The sequence below is a fragment of the Acanthisitta chloris genome, unplaced genomic scaffold (assembly GCF_000695815.1).
Source record: "Acanthisitta chloris isolate BGI_N310 unplaced genomic scaffold, ASM69581v1 scaffold1686, whole genome shotgun sequence".
In the NCBI taxonomy this organism is placed as follows: Eukaryota; Metazoa; Chordata; class Aves; order Passeriformes; family Acanthisittidae; genus Acanthisitta; species Acanthisitta chloris.
The window spans coordinates 32401-51652 of NW_008677431.1; the positions used below are offsets into that span (position 1 = coordinate 32401).

General features: G+C 45.5%; 1 protein-coding gene across 1 annotated transcript in view; it reads right to left on the reverse strand.

The window, feature by feature from the left end:
* Positions 1 to 16972, reverse strand: part of MAPK8IP3 (mitogen-activated protein kinase 8 interacting protein 3) — a 44347-nt gene extending 27375 nt beyond the window's left edge. Inside the window, exons 1-9 of the mRNA XM_009076487.1 lie at positions 16848 to 16972; positions 15806 to 15876; positions 15005 to 15096; positions 13229 to 13252; positions 10778 to 10829; positions 7804 to 7932; positions 5344 to 5593; positions 2676 to 2778; positions 841 to 959 (exon numbers count right to left, since the gene is read on the reverse strand). Coding sequence (XP_009074735.1) covers positions 841 to 959; positions 2676 to 2778; positions 5344 to 5578 — 457 coding nt within the window. The 5' untranslated portion in view covers positions 5579 to 5593; positions 7804 to 7932; positions 10778 to 10829; ... (2 more) ...; positions 15806 to 15876; positions 16848 to 16972. The remainder of the gene's footprint in view (positions 1 to 840; positions 960 to 2675; positions 2779 to 5343; positions 5594 to 7803; positions 7933 to 10777; positions 10830 to 13228; positions 13253 to 15004; positions 15097 to 15805; positions 15877 to 16847) is intronic.
* Between the last annotated feature and the right edge of the window lie 2280 nt (positions 16973 to 19252).

The window sequence follows — 19252 nt, forward strand, 5'->3', positions numbered from 1 at the left end:
ACATGCTTCTGTCAGGAATTAAGGTCTAGACACTCAAGAGTCCAATATAAAAAGGTATGGAGAGGGCTCAGAGTGCTCCATGAGGCAAAGCTGCTTCTCTGACTGCTGCAATCCCAGCCAGGAAAACAGAACACAGCCCTGCTGCAGCTACTACAAACTCTATCAAACCCAGCCTAAAAAGTGAGTTCCTCCTTCTCTTAGGCTGACTCTGTCAGGAATTAAGGTCTAGACACTCAAGAGTCCAATATAAAAAGGTATGGAGAGGGCTCAGAGTGCTCCATGAGGCAAAGCTGCTTCTCTGACTGCTGCAATCCCAGCCAGGAAAACAGAACACAGCCCTGCTGCAGCTACTACAAACTCTATCAAACCCAGCCTAAAAAGTGAGTTCCTCCTTCTCTTAGGCTGACTGTAAAAAAGAAAACACTGCAATACAGACCGTAATATTGCCACATAATTTAAACTTAGAAAACTTAACCAAAGGAGTTACTTTCTTCCAAATTTCAAACAAACTCTTTATTCCAAGTATAAAGTCACTGGGGAGAAGAATTTTGGGGTGGGAAGCAAAAGGAGCAAATTTTGTATTCAAACTATTTGTGTGGGAGAATCCTACAGAAAAATACCTTATGTGCTTAAAGACAACCCAGAGAAAAGTTACCCCACAGCTGAGCACAACTGCACTGCAGGTACATGCTTCAGTCACATTTATCTCAATTTCCATGCCATTTTTAAAAAAGCTAAACATCCAAGTTCTGGGGGAAAAAAGGGATTTAAGTGCTTCTGGAAATTTAATACAGGCGTCGTTGTACCAGAGCAAACAGAATGGTTCTACCAAGGTTTTACCTAGCAGATCTGCTCCTTCATCAACATCTCCAATGACCTCAGATCCTGCTGTGGAAAGTTCGTGGTACAGGGAGTCTGTGTTGATGCCAAATGCTTTGTTCACAATCCCTTGTGTTGGGCTGTTGTTGGAAGGAAAAAACCAGAAGGCATCTTGTTACTTGGCAACACTTAAGCTCAAACATTTCTCTTTGAAGTACTGAGCATCCCAGACTGTTGCAATCAAAACCCTGAGAGCACATTCCACCAGTTCACCACAGGCTGAATTAGGGACAGATTTGACAGCTTCATGGCTCAAACACCAAACAGCTGTTACAGGAGGGAAGGGTGAGGTAACCCCTGGGATTGTGGTTGTCTACTCTGAAAAATTCTCTTAATGTGTGTAGAAACACTTTGCAGTGTCCTGCCTTGTGTGAGGAGCCTCAGCCAGCATGAAGAGAGGCTGTGCAATTTTTCCAGCAATCTATCAGAAAGGTCAGCACCAATGGAGATGATGTCAAGTCGTGTGGCTTCTTTGTTACATGAATCATCTTGGTGCTAAGGCCTGGAGGTTATAAATGGAGTGCAGTAGCTGCCTCTGATACTGCACTTACAGCACATTGCAAAGAAAAGGGGGGAAAAAAAGTAGGTTTTTCAATTACAGAAAAATTCCAGCTGCCCAGACATCTGAGAGCACTGAGGAGGTACAAATGGTGCTGTGATGGCAACACAGTTGATCAATGCATGGTCTGATAGCCAGTGCAAGTGACAAGAGCAACCAGCACTCAGTGTCTGACCTGGAGACCTAATTCAGCCTGAACCTTCCCCTCCAGCACTCAGCTTTCAGAGCTGTGTGTACCACAAAAGCACTCTGCTCTGAGTGGCACACACCTTGTCAACAGCCTGAGTCAGCCTGTGTCTCCTGCACCTTTCAGTCTCACCACCTGGAGCAGCAATTCCTGCCTGAAGAGCTCCAGTGCATCAATCCTCTCTGTTTCCTTCCTTCCCTTGGGTTTGACCAGTTTTTGATCTGATCTCATCAGTCACTTTTGTGTTCCCCACACAGAGCTGTTTCAACTCCCTAGATTGCTCCTGACCCTAAAAATAGTCCATGCAACCCACATATTCCAAGGGGAGCTTAGCTGTGTGTGGCTTCACAGCTGAGAAATGCAGGTTTTATTGCTGCTCTCACCCTTCTCTTCTCAATGAGGGTGCTCAACAGGGTGAACCCAGCCCAGCCCAGGACCTTGGGGCAATCTTGCCCTCACTCTGTCAGGGTACTATTTATCTTCTGCATACGTGAAAGAATTTGGGGATTATTTTTGCTAGTGTAGTGCCAAATTACCCACTGGACAAGATTAAAAGTTGATGAATCCTGTAAAATTAACCACCCAACCTTCATAAAAACGAATCAAGGTACCTTGGGCTACTAAGTCTAGACTAATAAATGCCTCAGAGAATCATAGTGCCAAAATTAACAGCCTTTAGGGAGCCTCCAATTCAGCACAAAATGGATGGATAGGGACCAGAGCAGCAGAGTAGTTGAGTAAAAGTCTGATGATTCTTCTGAGAACTCTGTTGAGGTCCTCAGTGCACTGAAACCTGTTGCTCCATCATCTCTCCATCCTCCCTGACCCAGCAAGGCAAACGATCCCAGTCCTGAGTCAGCTGGACAGACTCTGTTGCAGATCACCTGCCCCTCTGGAGAACCCAAAGCAGGTCAGGACCTCTGATACTGACACTGGGCAGAATATATGGACTATCTCAAGCAGCTGCATCATGAGCTCAGTGCCAGTCAAAGCATCCATTCCTCAGGAAGTCAAGTGACAGAGCACACAGGGCAAAGTCACAGTCAGTACCTGTTTCCCGTGCGTTCCAGACGTGGGTCCTGGCACATGTCCAGCTCTGGAGTAGAGTCAATGATGTCCTGCACATCAGACCACTCGTCACTGCTGCCCATCCCTAGGTAAGACAGTACATATACATCTATATGATCAGGATTTTCACAGGATTGTGTCCCTTGAAGGGACTTCCACAGCTTTGAATATCAAGGTTTGGAAATTTCATGGTGCAATATTCAAAGTCTTAAAATCAGAACAGAGAGTGGCTGAAGGTGCTCTCACGATTTCAGATCAGGAAGACCATAAGAATCCCCCTCCCCACACCATACCAGAGCACCACAAAGGTCATTGCCCTGAATACTCCCTAAAATGGGATAAGCAGAAATACTTCATCCATTGAAATAAATTTCAAAAAAACCTTTTTATCTGCCAGTAAAAACTCTTCCATGCCCCTGCAGCATGAGCTGAGATCAAAGGCAACACAATGATTTTCTGTACAGCTTCTCAGAGATTACTGTTGTTAGGAACTGGCACTATTTAGTTTTAACAGAAACAATTTTTCAATACAAATTCTCAAGTCTACACTGGTTTAGCTATCCACTACAGTGAAATTTGACTGCAGAACCAATCCATGAAATCTGCTCTGGTTGCTGTGTAACCCACAGCCTAAAGCCACTATTTAAAGAATAAGGAATCTCTTCCTCTTGCCAAATCCTATTTATTGGATACCAAACTCTTGAAAAGCTCAGAGTTGCACCTATTCTAAACAAGCAGTGTCTGTTCAAACAAGGAATTCCTGAAGTATTAAGGACCTAATTTATGAATTCCATTAGTCCCTCAGCAACATTAGATGTGCAATTTTTGACCTTTCCAAATGGCCAGTAGCCAAACACACAAAGCCCATGACAACTGGAGTGTTGATTTGATTCTTTCAGGCTGGCATTATGCACCAGCTGGCACCAAATCCGTGCTAGGAGACAAAACATTCACAAGCATCCACACCCAGCAGGTCTCACACCAACAGCCTTCCTTGGCTTTATTTGAGCAAGCTGGGAAGCTTTTCTGCAAACACCTCTGAGTACACTTTTTGGTAGCTCAGCTCTAAAGCACGTGCATCACTGACAGACATTTTAATTACAGATGCCTAAAATACATAATTGAAATTCAAGTATGTTAGTTCCTTCTCAGCATGGAGTGCTAATTTTGCATTGGGGTAAGGAGCAGCTGAAAGGCTGAACATGCAGAGCACGTAGGGAAGACTCAACAGTCTGCCTTGAGCAGAATCCACAACATCATACTCCCACCAAGAAAAAAAGTCTCCCACATTCACAGTGACCTCACAGTTGCACACATGCAAAAGAGAGATGACTTTGACCCAAAAAAAAGCTGTTGATAGTAAACAAGTTTGTAAAGCAGCAGCTGTAAAAATCAGGGTAAATATTTATTAGGCATTGAAACTACTGACATCCATGCTTAGCTTCTCTGATAGCAGAGGTCCTCAGCCTTGCCTTGGCCAGGATCACAGCCAGGTCACAGCCTCACAGCTGCTGTGCAGAACCCATGGGCTGCTAAGGACAACTACCCTAGTTTCTGGCAGATGGACATTTGTGACTCTGGCACTCCCCAGGAAAATAGAGAGTGGGACTCAGTCCTGGCAGTCCTCATTCAATGCTACAGCAAATGATGTTGTATGTTGATTTATAGTCTTAATTTGTTAGGAACCACCTTGAGATTGTTAGCAGAGGAATTTCTGCTTTAGTAACAAGTTATTATTTAGGAAGCAGAAGTTATGACTAACTCAGGAATAAAAGCAGCTGGTTCAGATGTCAACCTTGGAGACCTACACTCATTCCTGTGCTCCCACAGATTTTCCTAATGACTTACAGCTAGTGTTACAGTCCTTTTGTATGTCAAGTTCATGACCTGCAAAACAGATCACTTCTCATTTCTGATGGACACTGCGAGTCTGAATACAATCGAGGGTAAGATCTGCTTAGACACTGCATGGGCACAGCACAGAAAGGGCCTTTTATCCTGTTATTACATCATTTATTTATTTAACAGTCTAGTGCTAAAGCCTAGGTGATGCCTTTCCTGACAAGAAATCATGAACTCAAATGACTAAAGGACTGTGGGAAGTGGAGAGTAAACAACTCTAACTTCCAAAGATTTTGGGGTGTTCTTAGATGATGAAGAGGCTAATAGCTAAACTTGTTATTTTTAAACACATTAGGGTGTGGGATAAACACACAGAAGGGTAAATAATCTCACGGACCAATTTGGCATTTGAACAACTGGATATAAATTACTTATGAATAAATCCAGACAGAAAACTAAATCGAAGCTTTTAACTGTCATATCGATGAGGTCCAGTTTCCCAAATACTCAGCCTAAGATGAGACTTGGCTCATGGAGGAGGTTCCATGACATGGCTGGATGCCACTGCAGGGCACTGAACTCGATAACCTGTTCTTTTCTTGTGAATTTGTGCAATTATTCACATTACTGATGTTTTAAAAATTTGCTAACACCCAATTATCCCTGTCTCACACATGGACCTTCCCAAGTCATCCTTCCCCACATTCCACAGAGTGCAGACTCCCAGCCTCTCCCTGTAACAGAGGGGCACAAGCACTGGGAAGTCAATTATATTACCAACCAAGTACCTGAGGTTGAGCTGCCATACCTATGCTGACATTCCTCATCTCCTGCGTGACCTGGACTTCCATGTTCCGGCTGTTCCGCTTTTCTCGCGCCCTCTTATTGCTCTTGGTGGTGCCATTGGTGTACTCACTGATGGGCTGGATGCTCTCGTTCAGGGGGGTGACAGCAGCAGAGGGCACAGATGATGTGGGAGTGTTGGACTTGGTTCCCGTGGTGCTTGGGGTGGCAGCTGCCGAGGACTGTCCGGATTCGGACATTTCATCCTGGGGACACTGCGGTGATTCCGGGAGGGGGAAGAACAGAAAGGGAAAAGCACAGCTATACATTTCAGTTAATGTCCCATTTGTTGGTGTATGGCTGCCTTAAAGCATTATGGAGCATGGGGCTCTTGCTCGTTGTACCAGTTACGTGTCCAGCGCTTGCTGGGGACATCAGGCACTGGCACCACAGTCAAGCAGCAAGTTCTCGTGCTGAACTCAGCAAGCAAATCCCACCTGTGACAGGGCTGATATCCTTCCTCCTTCACTACTCACATTGTTCTTCACAAATCACATCAGGATGTGACCTCAGGAAAGGTGGCCTTACCGCAAGTGAAAAGCACCTGCAGCTCACACCGACAAAGTGGAAGCTGAAGGGCTTTGGCACTTGTGTCAAGCCAGGCCAGCACCTTCCAAGAGTGGAAGGCAACATAGATATCACTTGGGAAGAATCTGAAGTGGCCTTTTAGAGGTCTTGGCTGATGTCATTACTGTAAGCCACCAGCACATCTGGATGAGAGAACAGCAAAGTGGTTTTGCCACTAAACTGCAGAAGCAAAGCAGACACCGAGCTGGGATGGTCTGACTTGGCTGGCACTGCAGACCTACATTTCCCAACCACCTCACACAGAGCTAGCCAGGCATGGGTCCAGCTTGAGAACACAGCAGAGACAAGTGTGGTCTCCCACTTCCAAATGGCAGGATGACAAAACCCAAGAGTTCAAAAAGCTGACAAATCAACATAAAGAGATTCCCAGTATGGAATGTGCACAATGGCTCATGGATTTACAGACAATACAACCCCATTTCTTCTACCACAACCTCCTGAGAAACAGGGAGGCTTTGACATTCTGGCAGGGCTTTACACTGTGAGCTGTGTTTGTCAGTTAAAGCAGCACAGCTTCAATCAGCCAAGAAATACCCTGACCAGTGTTGTGACCTGACCCAAAAGAGATCTCCCTACTCTTCACAGCATCCCACTCGAATTACTGCCCACAGGGAGGTGACAGAATTAATGCTGAGTGCAGTATGTGACAGGGAGTTGCAGCTAGGTGCAGCTGACAATCAGCACCTGCACCTCCAGACTCCACTTCCAGCTCACCACTTGCCTCTCACCTCCTGTGCAAGCACTAGAGAGACCCTGGTTCTGCTCAGAGGCTGCTCCCAGACCCCAATCTCAGAGCTGTGATGCTGTTTCACTTCACTCATTTGGAAGTCTCATTCTCTTGTTCTAACAACAGCTTCACAACATGACAAAAGAATTCAAAATGGGATGAGTGAGAAGACTGAAAAAAATGGTGACTTAACCCTTTGCAGCCATTTTTTTTTTTCAAATCTGGAATCTTGTTAACATCTTCCTTTAATTAGACTGGCCTCTGTATGCTTATCTCAGAATGCCACACTGCACTGTGGAAGTCAAAGGTTTTACACTGCATCTGTGCATTTATATTGGAAATTAAGGGGGGTTTAAATGGCTTTACCATTAAATGTGATCCACATTTCGTATGGTTTGTGCATTGTCAGTCCAAACAGTACCCACATTCCCACATGAACATCCAAGCCATCTCCCCTACACATTTGCTGGTTTTAGCATCAAGAGATCAGATGAGGACTTTGCACTACATATGAAAACCACACTTCCCACCTCTACTTCATATTCCTGGTTCAGGAGCTACTTTGCTAATATGTAAAGAAAAAAGAAAAATCAAATGGGGTTTTCAAGAACAAACAGGATCCAGTAAGCTTTGGGCTACCTCAACTGCAGTTTGCCTGCTGTGCTTTCTGATGTACAAAGGGACAAAGAGTGTGAAGAGCAACCATAAAACTCTTTTTCCCAAACAAAACTGCTGTCAGATGAAAGGGCAAAATTTGTATCAGAGCTATCCTGTAACTTCCTGGCCCTCACCCAGAGCACACTAGTGAGCATCACCCTGGTCTTTTGCTTACCCTTTGGCTGTAGATGTTTTATATTTACCTAGAACACATACTTTATCAACCTTCCAGCCTGCACTGGAGAAATGCCTCCCAAATGTAAATGCTACCAAGGTGCTCCTCTTCACAGCCCAGAAGCTCTATTAGTCTTGGCTGGTATCTTCCTTCTGTTGTCTGAATGCTCTGTTAAAGCTAAGTATTGCACTAAAAGCACAGCTCTCCTCTACAGCACAGGAGGTATTCTCCAAACCCCATAGCTCACCCAAAGAGGACTCTCCACAGCCACCACTTACCTACAGCCATACCTGTCAACCTCCTAAACATCAACTGTGTAGTAGTGACCTCCAAAATGCATTGCAAAGGCCCAACATTCATAGCAGTCATATGTCACCATGAGAAGCCACAATTGTATGGTTATAACACTGAAAGCATAGTACATAAAAACAAAAACGTTAAGGACTTTCATCTCCAAAACATTGTGTAAAATAAATGTACAACTGAACGCAAAAAATTAAATGACAGGAACTAAAACAGAAAATAGTCATAATAATAAGTAAACAAGGACACTTAAAATGTAATTCTAGTATGGCCCCGTGAAGAAGGAAAACTAGTCAGAAGAGTCAGGTACATACTGGGAAGGAGAGTCGTGCGTGTGTGCAGTGATGTCAGCCAAGTACCACAGAGCTCTGAAGAAGAGGCATGAGCCACATTGCTGAGATCTCAGTCATGCAGACGAGGTAAGAGAAGTTTCAGTCACAGAGTGTGCAAGAAGCTTGCAGGAGGAAAATCTCCATTCCAAATGGCACATCTAGCAAGTCAGTCAATCATACCTTTTATTTATTCACAGCTTTGCTCCATACTCAGGAAATCCTCCAGGACACAAACCTTCCACAGCACAAGCTCCCTAGCTCCACTGGACCATCCATCTCACTCTGAGTCTCCCTAACAAGGACCAACAAATTCCAGCAATGCTCATCAGATACATTTGGAGCAGCACACTGCTATTTCTGCACAGAGCTTTCTTGGAACCAGAAATGGATTTTTATTTTTTTTTGCCTGATACCATCACCGAATCACTAAGAGATCCAGTCAGTAACCACAGAATGGTTTGGGATCTTAATGATCACCTAACTCCAACCGCTATGCAGGACTTCTTCCCTGCCAGCAGCACAACATCCTCCATTACCTGAACTTTGACACCAAAGCTTCCCATGGATCTATGTCCCTGCTGCATTCCCCTGCAATGCAGATGTTGCAGATGTTGGGTTACAGGGACATCCACTCAACAGCTTTCACAAGTTCTGCAAAGGGAACATCTAAGGGATGACACCTTAGCAAGGCTGTGGAAGATGGAACTAACCCCAGTATCCTCCCAACCCTTCTCTACAAACTGACCCCTGCTGTCCAGCCTGATCGCTGGAGAGCTCGAGGGCCTGTTCACACCACAGAGTCCTGCACGGCCTGGAGAGCCCAGGGAATAACTGATTCCAGAGCTGGGCTGGGCTCTCTGCATTTTGGTTGTTTTGGCACAGTACTAGTATGTAGAAGCACATTCATGCTTTGTCCTCATTTCCACCATCCTTAATTATGGTACTGCACTGTGGCACAGCTATTCCCTAATTCCAGGCAGAGCTCTCCAGAAATGACTGTAGGACCTGAATGGCATTCTGTGAGTTGCTATATTTCCCACTACAGTGAGGACTGGGTTCCAAGAACAACCTCCACCCCACCCACACATCTTCTGTATTTCCAGCTGCCATTATGACAAAGAGCTGATGGAGTGCTGAGGTTTGTGCTGTGCTAGGCCTGCTCACTCTACACAGGTAGTGCTAAAAAAAATAAGTTGCTGCTTTGTTTTCTGAGAAAAAGGTGAATTTGTCTAAGTTTCTTGTGCTATGCATCAAGGAGGCCACTGCTGCAGAGTCCCTCAGGCCAAAGCCCATCCACGGACCCTGAGGACATGCACAATGGGTACATCCAGCTGGGGGTTTCTTTCTTTGTCTCCTCTTTGCCTTTACTGCCTCAATGTACTTTATAGGATCAGCCATTCACGACTTTTCAAAAGGATACCAGTCCTTACACGTGACACATAAAACACCTACGAATTGCAGGCAGAGGGAAGGCAAATTTTATCAGACACTTTTAAAGTAGAGCAGAAGCTGTGTGAGATACTGGTGGACACAGCATGAGCTAAGCTTGGCAGAGACACCAGCAGCTAACACAACCTGTCACCAGGCATTTGTGGAACATCATTCAAAGAGAGGAATTTGGTGGGATCCTGAGCACAAAAGACTTTGCAAAATCTACAGGTACAGCTCATGGGAAATGTGGGTCACAATGTAGAGCCTAACCTGCAAACAGATGCAGAGAGCTGTCAGCTCAGAACACACCACCTGGGCTTGGGCTCAGGCCAGTCTCCGAACGGCAGAGCAGAGCACCCTGGAGGGCAGAGCAGAGCACCCTGGAGGGCAGAGCAGAGCAGCAGAAGCCTCAGGCAGCACAGTGAGCTGCTCCAGTGCAGCTGCAATGCTGTGAGGGTTTCAGATACCCTGGTCAGATGGCAGAACAGTGATGGTGACAGCTGTACTGAAAGTAGATAATGCAAGTCTAGAGCAGTTGACTAGGTATAGGAGGAACGTAAGACCTTTAAGCACAGTGCAAGACTTGGGCATCCAGAGAGGATGAGGAGCCCTTTTTAGTGAAGACAGGAAGGCCAGGACAGCAATCAGTCAAAAAAGACAAACACTGGAGGCTAAGTACAACCCAATGCCTGGTACCACCTGAGCTGGAGAAGCATTGTTCTTACGAAGGGGAGAGAAGGGACAGGTTCCACCATGTCCTCTCCCAAACAAGATATTAAAAAGTGAAGGATTTCTCTTGCCTCAATCCCTAAGTGCCTCCCCACACATCCCTCTCAACTTGGGGCCAGCCAAGTAAAGGAGATTATCCCTGAGACAAGCAGCATGAGGAGCTGTGTCAAATCCTTCCCGCACCATATGCCAGATCTGCAGAAGAATATCCTCCCACCTCCAGCACAGCTACCACGGGAGTGAACACACAGGCAGAGGCTGCAAAGGGTTATGGACACAGATTGGTCTCCAGCTTAATGAAAATGTGGGATGTTATTGACAGCAGGAGAGTGGGAAACCCTTGCTCTGTGATGGTCTAGAAAACCTTGTAGCTGGAGTTGGACTGCAGCTGGCCGAGGTCACTCAGGTGCCAGTGGTCCAGTGTTGGGACGGTCTTGGCCCCTATCTGCCCACGTACCATGCCATCAGTCAGGGGGAAGACATTCAGGGAGTTGGGACGTTCCTTCCTGCTAAAGGGAGAAACAGAGAGAGAGAGAGAGAGAGAGGGGAAAACATCTGTTAGCTGTGTACAAGGTTCTGACAGAAAACAAACAGCACACTAGTATATGTGAAACACCAGTCACCAGAAAATGGACTGCACCCCTTCCCCTCACTGCAGCTGTATGAACAGCCAAGTCCCACACTGCTCTGCTGTTGGCTGCCCAGTCCCATGGTGCTACTGCCAGAGCCATTGCTCCTCCTGGGGAGACTCTCAGAGGGAGGGCATCAGTGACCACAACTGACTGCTCCAGCAGTATGAGAAATCTGTGGGAACACCAAAGTGCAGGGAACCCCCAGCCAATTTAAGTCAGTGTCTCTTCTGAGAAACAAAAGTACTGCAGAAAAACAAGCCCCAGCAAACCACTCCCACAGCAAAAAATAAAAGCTTCCATAGATGTGATGGTTGGGTGAGGAATGAGGCTTTTCAGTAAGAGTCATCTGCATGGTACTTCTGGTGAGCTCCAACAACAGGAGCCAGAGGGGTTTGGATCACTTCCAATATTAAGAAAGTGAATACTTGTACTCTTTGATCCATATCCATATTGCAATGCACTCACAACTAAATGAAACACAGGTGTAAATAAATGCTTCATGCATATTGTCACGTGTTTGTAAGTGTGTTCTGCTCATCTTCTCGTTCTGGTAGTTGCAGGTGGCTTGCTAGCATCAGGCTTGATTTGAACAGAAAAGCTGGCACAGATTTTGAAACCAAGCTTCAGTGAGAGAAAAATCTAGAGCAAGCAGTGGAGGTGGAAAGGCTGTGGTAGCAGCTTGCTGAACATGGCAACAGGTTTGGTGGCAGGGAAGCAGGTCTGCAGGGACAGAGCACACCTCCACACTGGGAGTATCTCCAGTGGACTCCAGTGCCCCTGCAGAGCTGAACTAAGCTGACCCTCTGTGTGATATGCACCCACATTGAGGTTCAATGATGGAACCTCACCTACTCCTGCACAGGGCTTCTGCTTATTAGTGGGGATTGTGATGAAACCTGTCCTTCTGTACCTCACTGTTAGTAACACACACCTCCACGTGCCTTTCTGTACCAATCACCAGCATGGGTGTGATGCCCAGACTGGGAAACCAGCAGAGCCATCTCACTGTGACCATGACAAATGACTGTCACAGGACCCATGGCCCCTGGGACAGCAAATACACTAACACAGGGATGGTGCAGCAACTATCTCCTTTAGGAAGAATGGAGGTGGAGCATCCAGCAGAGGAGACAATGTTAGTGGAGAAAACCACCATGCTCAACCTTCCTACTCCCAGCACCACTCAGCCACCACAGTCTGCTGCATTGCTGTCAGGGCCACTCTTGCCATGGCCTATCTTGGATGGGCAAAAAGAGGGAGAAAGGTGTTTCCAGTATGGCCCAGAACTTTTCTTGACAATCTGCAATAAAATCCTTCCCTGAAGATACTAAAGACTCATATATGGAAGTTTCATAGACAAAGCCTCTTAGAAAGGAGGCACAGTACTGGATGTAGACAAACCCTCTTAGAAAGGAGGCACAGTACTGGATTTTAGAGGAACAGAGATCACTGACACAAAATCATTAACCTTCTTCCAGGTAACAAGCAATAAGACAAGAGGAAGTGGCCTCAAGTTGCACCAGTGGAGGTTCAGGTTGGATACTGGGGAACATTCCTTCACTCAAAGAGTGGTTAAGCATTGGAACAGGCTGCCCAGGGCAGTGGTGGAGTCACCATCCCTGGAAGCATTCAAAAGGCATGTGGATGTGGCACTTGGCAACATGATTTAGTGGCCATTAGGGTATTTGGCAGAAAGCTGGACTTGATCTTGGATGTCATTTCCAACCTTAATGATTCTAGAGGGTATTTGGCAGAAAGTTGGACTTGAGCTTGGATGTCTTTTCCAACCTTAATGATTCTATGATCTTTCCATAGACTCAAACCCAGATTCCTATATGACAGAGATTATACTTTCCTTGTAGCCTTTCCTTTCCACTCAAAAGGCATCTTGGCTGAAGGTTTAGTGAAAACATTCCACTGCTGGTTGTCTAAACCCCAATTTATGACTGTAACCTGCCATTTACATCTGCTCCTACTAGGTCACGATTCTATGGGTCTGTGAATCTGTGACCTTTTAAAACATTCTGGGATGTGAAAGTCCCATCCCAGATGACTGATGCTGCTTTGGGACCAAACTTGTGTGTCTTCTGCATTTGCACACACAAGCTTCTCCCTGCTGTGTTATCCCAGCTCCGTGACTCCCTCCACCACCCCTGAACCAGTAAGACCAGCACAGGTGCCACTAGACAGTACATTCCCAGCATCACATTGTCACCACTCCACAGGAACGTCCAACACTCGGATTAACAAAATTCAGATGCAGCAATAGGATTTACCTTTTCCTCCAGGACTGGCGATGACTGCAGTGACAAACAGAACAGCCAAAACAGCAGCAACCCCACGAGAAGCAAGACAAAAAGAACCACCATTAGAGAGCAAATGACATGCAAACATGCACTGGCCACACACACAGGGCACACAGCCCACGCCACGAGAAGTGGGCACCATGTACATCACTCCCCTGGGATGGCCATTCATACACCAACCCACCCCTCAAAGTTGTTGCCCAAACTTCTCCTCAGTCCCACTTATTTTCAATAAAGGCACTCAAACTTGCATCATGGGCCTGTCCCCCCACCCCAGTACACCGAGATCCACAGACACTGGTGTTCCCCCCTCCATCTGTGCACTGACACTGGAACACACCTCTCTCAGGTGGTTGTGCACAAGCACAACAGACAGAGCTACACACACACACACACACACACACACACACACACAAACAGTACAAAGGTGGAAATGGAGGAAAAACTACCACCACTTCCCACTGGTAATTCCTACAGACTTGGATCACAGTCCCATCAAGGGCTTTTCAGAGAGTTTCTCTCCAAGGACACTAGCAATATGTCACACTTCCCTGGGATGAACAGGCAATTCCTGATGACAGGTTTGCCCTTCACTCCAGAGCATGGCAATCTTGCAGATATAACCAGTAACACTTTCCATTGTGCAGCTCTTTTGTTGAATGATAACATAAAGCACAATTAATATCAGCTTGTTTGAAAGCCAGGGAAGGAAGATCTCATTAAAATCCATTTCTACCAGCTACCCAGCAGCTGGACTTCAATGATCCTTGTGGGTCCCTTCCAACTCAGGATATTCTAGGATTCTGTACTTCAAGGTTGGTAGGTGCATATAGGACCCACCCTTTAAAATTTTGGTTTTGCCTATAGTACTTTTAGAATTTTCTGGGTAAGCACTTCCACAAATACATTTCTATTTCCAAAAGGATGAGTGGGGAGGGAAACAAATCTAACACACTTATCCCATTCCAGCTGTAACACTAGACTCAGACCATGATGTGGGAGCTCACTATGGAGTTCCAGACTGCAAAGGGGAGAAGACAAGGAAGAAAAATAATCTAATAAGGGAGATTTTACAAAGAGAAGGACACCTACCAATTCCTGGTTCATTTTACACCATGTCCTCTCTAGCTTTCTACACCCCCCTCCTGCCTGTCTCTTCTGCCTAGAAAAGCTGTCATCTAGCTTTGTTTTTTGGGTTTTTTTGCCTCAGTTGATTTCTGTATTTTAGACAATCCAATACTAGCCAGAACCCAGACACTGCAGGGAGGGAGGAAAATCAATTTCTTGGACATAAGTAGGTCTACTGGATGAGTGACTGGCAGAAAGCTTCCTTTTAAGGAACAAGGGGGGGGGGGGAAACATCCTATAATGGCTAATGCATTTAATACTACAGTTTTGCTGGCTATCCCCCACACACAGACAGACAAACATACACACACTACTGAACACCTCCATCCATTCTCTAGATAACCTTTGCATGCCACCTGAGAATACAAACACGTTCTCCAGATGCTCCATCCAAAGCAGCGTGACAAAGCCTCAGCTTTGTAACACAATGCACAATGCTCCTCCTCATCAAGCCTTAAAAAACATACCCACAACTCACCCAGAACTCATTAAAAAAGAGCTTCAGCTACAATCCATGTCCCCAGGGAAAGGTCCTGCTCTGGTTTCTCTCTCAAACACGCACACTCAGTGTGTAAGTTCCCAGGTGACACATGTTACATGGAGAGGTCGTGGCCCTACCTTCTCCCAGGTACACTGCCCTCAGTTTGGTTATTTCCCCCAACTTGCTGCATCTTGGATCGCTCAATGTGTTCCACGTAGGTCTGGATCATCTGTGAGGAGAGAAAAATCCATGAGGCAAACAGAGGAGAAGAAAACACTCATTTTTTGCTTTTGTCTCATTTTCCACAGCATTCATTTCTAAGACCCCCTTTTTTTTTTTGCCACATTTCCTTGTCTTCTAAGCTGATTATTTAAGTGAAAGGACTAATCTAACAGCAAATGTGACAGGAAACAAGTGTCAGAAATTGCTTCAGCTGAATAACAAAAGAGCCATCCAAAAGCAACACAAGACATCTCCTGGAGGCTCGCTGGCAGTGAGGAAGGAGGCAGTGGGGCACTCACCAAACAGCTGAGGGTGGAAGGAACCTTGTGGGGTCCATCAGGTCCAACCCCCTTCTCAAACAGAGCCACCCAGAGCAGGCTGCCCAGGACCATGTCCAGGTGGCTCATGAGTATCTCCAAGGATAGAGACTCCATCACACCTCTGGACAACCTGTTCCAGTGCTCATCACCCTCCCAGTAAAGAAGTTCTCACTCATGTTCAGAGGGACCTTCTGTGTCCCAGTTTGTGCCAGTTGTCTCCAGTCTTGTCACTGGGCACCACTGAACAGAGCTTGGCTCCACCCTCTTTACACCTTATCTTCAGGTATTTTTGATGATCCCAAAGTTCACAGGCTGTAGACAGCAAAGCTGAATTATTTGGCATAACTGTAGAGACAGACAAAGGGTTTATTGAGAGATAATGAGATGATATCCTACCTCTGTGTGACGCTGATGCAGAGCATTATACTCCTTCTTCATTTCTGATTCACGTTCCTCCAGTCGAGAAACTGCCAAGAGAAGATCCCAACCATCAGCTAACACACACTGGGCTTTCAAGAGGAACTGTTTGAGAAATAAAGCCTAACTTGTTAGAAATTTATTTATACCCACTGAATAAAACAAACCAAACCAGAATAATGCTCACTCTGGGATCTGGTCTTCATTCCAAACTCAGTTCCTGGGTACCTGCATGTTCCCAACACCATCAGTTTTGTGCAGTAAGTGCGATAAAACCACAGAGATTTTCCAGCAGTAGCCCAGTGCCCAGTAAGTGTCTTAGTTTGACAACATTCTGGGATGTGAAGTCCCATCCCAGATGACTGATGCTGCTTTGGGACCAAACTTGTGTGTCTTCTGCATTTGCACACACAGGTTTCTCCCTGCTGTGTTATCCCAGCTCTGTGGCTCTCTCCACCACCCCTGATCCAGCAAGTCCAGGTGCCACTAGACAGTACATTCCCAGCACCACATTGTCACCACTCCACAGGAACCTCCAACTGATCTCTCTGGGATCAGTACTTCTGGCTACTAGAGGAGCAGGAGTACTGAGCAAAACACCAACACACCCTGAGGGGAATGCCAGTCAACAAACCATGGCTGCACAGGTTAAGGAAGCATTTTTAAGAATAAACAAACAAACCAACCAGTATATGTGATGGTTTATAAGAGAACTAAATGGAAGATTCTATTCAGGCACCAGGAGAAATGGAAAACCAGGCTCCAAAGGCCCAAATCTTGCACCTGGAGAGACTGAGCCTGGCCCAGAAAAGAGCAGCAATGTAGCCTCAACTGAAGTAATGTGGATATATCCCATTCTTTGGAAGATTCTGAATGTTATACCAAAATAAGGGATAACCACACATTTCAGGCCTTGTGTGAATTACATTAAACCAGGAAGAATGAAAATATTTTTAAAGCAGCACTGTATGTGTGGAAGGCAATGTGGATGACTGTGTCTGGTGTGTACAGCTTTGCTTACTCTGGTCTGCATAGTTTTTGGTCTTCAGCTCCAGCTGTCGAGTCTGAAATTCAAGGTGTTCCACTTGGATTTGTAGTTCCTTCTTCTCCTGTTCCAGTGCATCTTCAAACTCTATGAACTTCTGCATAGGGAAGAAGCAAAGAAGGAGGCACAGATGAGGATTACATGTTTGCCCAACATAACTTTTCCTCTCCTCTCAAAAAAAAAAAAAAGAGAAATTCGAGAGAATATCAATTACAAAATAGGAAATAAAAGTTTCTAAGTACTGTTATTCACACAATAGTATCTAGAATCACAGAATCATCAAGGTTGGAGGAGACCTCTAAGATCATCAAGTCCAACCATTAACCTGTCACTGCTGGAAACCCTAAACCATATTCTCCAGATCCCGATGTCTCTTAAACACTTCCAGGGATGGTGACTCCACCACCGCCCTGGGCAATTCCCTATTCCAGTGCCTGAACTTTTAGTCACTCCCTGCCATGGGCACCAGCACACAGAGCAGAAAGAAAACACGTGGAACATTCAGCTCCACTACAGTCAATGGCTATTACAAGACTCTTGATAGGAGCTGGAGCCACAGGTTCTCTAATGAAATACTTGAACTAAACAGGGTTCCTGGGCAGTGAATGCATCTCCACATCTCTGCATACACCTGGACCAGCCTGGTTCTTGTGTGATATGTGGTCACCAGAGGTTTCTGCACAAAACACTAAGGCATAATCCACACCTTAAGACTCAGAAACTGAGTTGCTTCTAGTACCACCCCAGCACAAACTGGTGGGAAAGTCCCTAAGGCTCAGAGAACATGTGCTCTATTAAGCACACACATCCTAGTGGGAAAGTCCCTGAGGCTCAGAGAGCATGTGCTCTATTAAGCACACACATCCTCCCCGTGTGTTCACCAAATCCTCCTTAGGTTCAGCCCCAACAGATTCACCAGCACATGCACATTGGCTGGTGAAACCTCCCCTGGCTAAAAGCATGGATACTGGGGAGGAAAATCCCTCTCCTCCTGCCTCTGTCCTCTGCATGGGGAAAGTGTTCTCTCCACGAACATCTCTGCTCAGGAGGGCATGGGAATTTCAAGCTAACAAAGTAAAGCCTTGTTGTACTCCAAAGAGACAGAGTCTGATCACTTTTGGCACAGATTCCCAGTGAAACAAATGCATTTAAAGCACAGTAAGATTACTTTGTTAAATTCTGCACGTGAACCAATCCACACAGTACCCAGCTGCACCCTTGGTATAAGCACCGTGCACATTCCCTATTGCTTTTACTGGAATTTTAAGCAGGGACATTGGAGCCAACATTAGGAACTGGATCCTCTCTCTGCACTTGACTGAAAGCCACATCATTTATTATTCCTGCAGACTTTTAAACTGCTCAGTAAATTCCTGGGAGCAGTGACTCAGTTTGCATTCCTACATACCTGTATTTATAGAAACAATCAAATGCACTTTAGCCACATCTCCTTTCCCTGCACTTGGTGTTCTGCAGTACCTTTAATCTCTAACTGGGCTTTATTCTCCTTCCTGCCAAATTTATTGTAGTCAGGGTTTGGGGTTTTTTCCTCTTATGGTTGTTTTGCATAGTATTTTCTAAAAATACCAGCAATGCCAATACCTTTCAGCCACTATAAAGGAGTTGCCTCAGAGGCTAAACACTGTTTAATTAAAATTACTACACAATTGACTGTACAAGGGTTTAGGTTTTTAAGGTTTTTTCCTCTGAGATGTCAATTAAGATTGAAATCCCTTAGTCACTCACCCAGCAACCTGTTTTAGGGATTGTGAGAGATCTATAAAACAACCTGCTTGGTAAATTTGTTTCATTTATTCCTGAAATCTTTTCCAGAACAACAATAAAATTTCAGAAGGAGCAAAACAGAAAAAGGAATCCTAGGGGAAACACTGAGCCACAGAGCTGAGGAGCAGCAGTTCCACTTGCTCCATTTGGAGGCTGATGGATGCTACCCCAACAAAGAGCCTTTTCCTGGTATAATCTCCATCTCCTCAGAGTGTTTTGCTGGAATCACTCTGTGCTAAAGCTCTACTGACAAACCCTTTTAATTACAGTCAAGGAGCAAATCCTCCTCACACCACAGTGGCTCAGCTTTCACCACCCTCCTGCTCCCACTTCCCCACCCTGGCCAGGCAGGAGTGAGGGGGTTAGCAGCAATAACAATGAATAGACATTAAGGAAAACATTCACAGATTTCTTGACAGTAAATTAGGAAGCAAAAGAAGCTACAAGCCCAATTTTATTCCCATTATGTAGGTCACCTTTAATAGGATTCCTGGATTTGCTACTGCTGTTTTGGTTTAATTCAGAGGAAACTGATTGAAAGATTAAGTCTTCTACAAATATGGCTCAGTCTTCTTCCTCAGCCCTGTCTATTCTGC